This window comes from Lottia gigantea (assembly GCF_000327385.1).
Source record: "Lottia gigantea unplaced genomic scaffold LOTGIsca_5, whole genome shotgun sequence".
Taxonomy (NCBI): domain Eukaryota; kingdom Metazoa; phylum Mollusca; class Gastropoda; family Lottiidae; genus Lottia; species Lottia gigantea.
In genome coordinates, this window is record NW_008709715.1 from 2,753,585 (window position 1) to 2,758,748 (window position 5,164).

At 33.3% G+C, this 5,164-nt stretch overlaps 2 protein-coding genes across 2 annotated transcripts; one reads left to right on the plus strand and one right to left on the minus strand.

The window, feature by feature from the left end:
* Positions 1–1,118: 1,118 nt before the first annotated feature.
* Positions 1,119–1,424, minus strand: LOTGIDRAFT_106386 (hypothetical protein; the record flags this gene model as incomplete). Its single annotated transcript, XM_009061914.1, has 2 exons — positions 1,119–1,217; positions 1,359–1,424. Coding segments are annotated over 2 exons (165 nt in total), but the record flags the coding sequence as incomplete, so codon positions are not given.
* Positions 1,425–3,061: 1,637 nt separating this feature from the next.
* On the plus strand, positions 3,062–4,948 carry LOTGIDRAFT_154205 (hypothetical protein; the record flags this gene model as incomplete). Its single annotated transcript, XM_009061915.1, has 3 exons — positions 3,062–3,091; positions 3,551–3,794; positions 4,839–4,948. 3 exons carry the CDS (start codon positions 3,062–3,064, stop codon positions 4,946–4,948), a joined length of 384 nt encoding a protein of 127 aa, XP_009060163.1.
* Positions 4,949–5,164: the final 216 nt, after the last annotated feature.

Sequence of the window (5,164 nt, forward strand, 5' to 3'; positions counted from 1 at the left end):
GGGAATCCTGTACTATTATCATAGTTGGGTTGCCTGGGAATCCTATACTATTATCGAAGTTGAGTTTTCTGGGAATCCTGTACTATTATCATAGTTGAGTTGCCTGGGAATCCTGTACTGTTATCATAGCCGATTTGCCTGAGAATCCTATAATATTATCATAGTTGAGTTGCCTGGGAATCCTGTACAATTATCGTAGTTGAGTTTTCTGGGAATCCTGTACTGTTATCATTGTTGAGTTGCCTTGGAATCCTGTACTATTATCATAGCTGAGTTGCCTTAGAATCCTATAATATTATCGTAGTTGAGTTGCCTGGAAATCCCGTCTGTACTATAATCGTAGTTAGGTTGCCTTTGAATCCTGTACTATTATCGTTGTTAGTTGCCTGTGAATCCTGTCTGTACTATAATCGTAGTAAGGTGGCCTTGGAATCCTGCAATTTTATCATAGTTGAGTTGCTTGGGAATCATGTACTATTATCGTAGTTGAGTTGCCTGGGAATCCTGTACTAGTATCATAGTTGGGTTACCTTGGAATCCTGTACTATTATCGTGGTTGGGTTGCCTGGGAATCCTGTACTATTATCGTAGTTGAGTTGCCTGGAAATCCTGTACTATTTTCGTAGTTGAGTTGCATGGGAATCCTGTCTGTACTATAATCGTAGTTAGGTTGCCTGGGAATCATGTACTATTATCATTGTTGAGTTGCCTGGTAATCCTGTACTATTATCATGGTTGGGTTGCTTGGGAATCCTGTACTATTATCATAGTTGAGTTGCCTGGGAATCCTGTACTATTATCATAGTTGAGTTGCCTGGGAATCCTGTACTATTATCATAGTTGGGTTACCTGGGAATCCTGTACTACTATCGTGGTTGGGTTGCCTGGGAATCCTGTACTATTATCATTGTTGAGTTTCCTGGGAATCCTGTCTGTACTATAATCGTAGTTAGGTTGCCTGGGAATCATGTACTATTATCATTGTTGAGTTGCCTGGGAACCCTGTACTATTATCGTGGTTAGGTTGCTTGGGAATCCTGTACTATTATCGTAGTTGAGTTGCCTGGGAATCCTGTACTATTATCATAGCTGAGTTGCCTGGGAATCCTGTACTATTATCATAGTTGGGTTACCTGGGAATCCTGTACTATTATCGTGGTTGGGTTGCCTGGGAATCCTGTACTATTATCATTGTTGAGTTTCCTGGGAATCCTGTACTATTATCATAGTTGGGTTGCCTGGGAATCCTGTGCTATTATCATTGTTGAGTTGCCTGGGAATCCTGTACTATTATCATTGTTGTGTTTCCTGGGAATCCTGTACTATTATCATAGTTGGGTTGCCTGGGAATCCTGTACTATTATCATAGTTGGGTTGCCTGGGAATCCTGTACTATTATCATTGTTGAGTTGCCTGGGAATCCTGTACTATTATCATAGTTGAGTTTCCTGGGAATCCTGTACTATTATCATTGTTGAGTGGCCTGGGAATCCTGTACTATTATCATAGTTGAGGTGTAGTCAGAGAGCAAAGGGCTGTAATCTTACCTTAAGACCAAATCGATCGAATTTGATCTTCGATCGTCTGTCAAACATGACTTGAAGCAAGTCAAATTAATCCAGCCAGTATTTGCATCTTTACGCCCTCTTGGACAATGCAACACAGTCATGGCAAATGATTGGGAACCACTGTAGTAAAGAATGTTATTACCGCTTTACAATCTTTCGAGATGAATAACCTAATTGTTATTATGTAAGGTATTTCAAATAAGCCAGCAGACCAATATGATAGTTAATAGGTATGCTGTACGAAGGGTAGATAAATAGAAAGAGAAGAGATATTTACACCAGCTAGGTTGCAGACGCTATCAAATTACTCAAATTGCTATTTTTGATAGAAAGGCATTAGGTAAAAGATACCATACTCATCCAATACTGAATTCTCTTATTTGATGTAAGTGATATCCTTATATCTGTTCGCTACCACCATGCCATCAAACAGCACGATAGAAGAAAAACTGTTTTTCAGCGTGTTTCACATATTTTATCTAACGTAATCCGTATATCTCGTATTACCCAATTAAAACTCAAGTGAAAAATGAAATTCTTTATAATCGTTAGACCATCTTATGAATTACGCATTTAAACAATGTTACGGGTAATTTGTTAAATTGCTGTGCTAATTCATCCCTTCGTTGACTTGTATAACGTCAGGGATGGGTGGGTGTAAATTTAAATTATTGCAAAACATTTACTAAGATTGAAAACAATATCTACAAAGTAAAACAATTATTTTATTATAGCAAATCGTCATTCTTAACCTATTATATGTACTACAAGCGTACATAATGGAAACACAGGGTAACTTGATTTTTTTGTTAAAAATTATTATTATAGGTATGTAAATTAGGAAAAAAATTGATTGATTAGAATTACTATGTTAATTATAATTGAAATCGACATCATTGATAAACCAGGCTCAATGCTATGTTATTTATAAATGTAAATCGACATTATTGATAAATTAGGTTCACTGGTATATATATTATAAGTGTAAATCGAAATTTTTGATCAATTAGATTCACTGGTATGTTTATTATAAATGTAAATCGACATTATTGATAAATTAGATTCACTGGTATATATATTATGAATGTAAATCGAAATTTTTGATCAATTAGATTCACTGGTATGTTTATTATAAATGTAAATCGACATTATTGATAAATCAGGTTCACTGGTATGTTTATTATAAATGTAAATGTCAATTAGTGGTAAATCATGTTCACTAGTATGTTAATTATAAATGTATCGACATTATTGATAAATTAGGTTCACTGGTATGTTGATTATGAATGTAAATCGACATTATTGATAAACCAGGCTGGGTATATTTATTATAAATGTAAATGTCAATTAGCAGTAAATCATGTTCACTGGTATGTTAATTATGAATGTAAATCGACATTATTGATAAAACAGGTTCACTGGTATGTTTATTATAAATGTAAATCGAAATTTTTGATCAATTAGATTCACTGGTATGTTTATTATAAATGTAAATGTCAATTAGTGGTAAATCGTCTTCAATGGTATGTTAATTATAAATGTAAATCGACATTATTGATAAATCATGTTCACTAGTATGTTAATTATAAATACATCGACATTATTGATAAATTAGGTTCACTAGTATGTTTATTATAAATGTAAATCGACATTATTGATAAATTAGGTTCACTGGTATGTTAATTATAAATGTATCGACATTATAACCTAAATCAGGTCCACTTGTATGTTTATGTAAATCGACATTATTGATAAATATCATCTTCACTGGTATATTAATTATATATGTAAATCGACATTATTGATAAATTAGGTTCAATGGTATGTTTATCATATGTAAATATGTAAAAATGGGCTGTAAAAATAGGTTATTGGTATAAAATCGAAAACTTTATACAACCAACGACGCTGTATCATTGTTGACACACAAAATGAAATATGTTTGCCTTCTCGTTTAATTAAAACATTTTCAACTTTTTCAGAATTATGCAGAAACAACTATGAACGAATTACTTGGATTATATGGCTACGACGGTGTAAGTAGTAATGAAACTGAAAGTTTGAATTTGACTAAATATCGATCACAATCTAAAGATAAGAAGAAGAAAACAAAGGAAAGTCCGGATGATGATGTTAAAGAAGATAAAGAAGAGAAAGATGGTAGTGATTGTGATAGTGATTTAAGTGACAATGAGTCACTACCAGATGATGAAAGCGTACGAAGCAGTAAGTATCCCAAGCCCCACTCCCATTTCAACTAAATGAGTGAAACACACAGCACCAACTGTCGTGAAATTGTGTATTTTTAACCACTTTCGTGTTATATGTGATCAAAGAGATGTTGTCAGACAGGACAGATTTCATGGTTTGAATTCAAAAGCGACCAAGTTATTGAATTATTTATATATTGGTTCAAATATTTAAGAAGAATAACAGAGATACATATGGTTTCTATCCACCAACCATACGGTAATAGTATTATATACCAATTATCATTTTATACCATATCAAATTATAAACAGTTACAGAACGAAATTACCCTTTAATAGGGTCAAATATATCATTTTCCACGAGCATTGTCATTTTCAAATTTTCACATATTTTCATACATCTTTATTTGAGATCACATTGTATCAAAAGGACAGTTCGAAAATAGGATTTCATGTACATCGGAATTCTAATATATCCATCGTAGTCTCATTCACTACCTTTTGAACTTTTGAAAGATACTACGAAATCACACGTGTATCTCAGAACGGCACAATTATGCTATTTTTTGAAAGATAAATAATGACAGACGAATATAAGCGCATTTGGATAGCATTGAAATTTCCTTAGTATGGTAGATTTGGATCGTACCGAACCTTTTGATGCTGAAAGCGCAAAAAATTCCATAACGTTCTTCTTGCCCTGTCGTCTCTCTTACACAGAATCTCTACTTTTGGTTAATAGATGTTGCTAGATTGGCATGGAAACTAATAAGGACAATATGCACTTAAAGCTATTTTTGGCTGCATTTTAAACAATAAAACTATCGGAATACCAAATCTATATTTTCTCATCTAAACTGAAGTAATAGGAGAGCCATTTGTAAAGCAACATGATGCCTTACATTAAGAGTGAAATAGTTTAAAGAGATTGATTACATTTTGGCATTTTATCATGCACTATTTGTATTAGGTATCATCATAAATTTCACAAAATTCTGCAAATGTGTTTCGAAATAGAAACTTTGATTACGAAAATTACTGCGTTTTTCATTTTCCACAGGATGTTATGAAATGTATACCCAACCATTTGCAGAAGTGAAAATGGCGGGATTATTAATCAGACGGACACATGCTATATTTTGGAGAAGTTTATATTTCAAAGAAATTTAAAACGAGAGCTTTGTAATGGCTTTCTCCCTTGTCAGAATAAAATGGCGTCCTATTACCTGAATTGTGTGATGATTCATTGTAAAATTGTCAGAGGCGATTAATGGCGGAGGGATATTTTTATTTCATCTATGATTTGAATTTAGATGGTAACTTAAGTCCATGAATTCACAGACAATAACTACAGTCTTTCACCCATCTGACTATCATATTGCACGG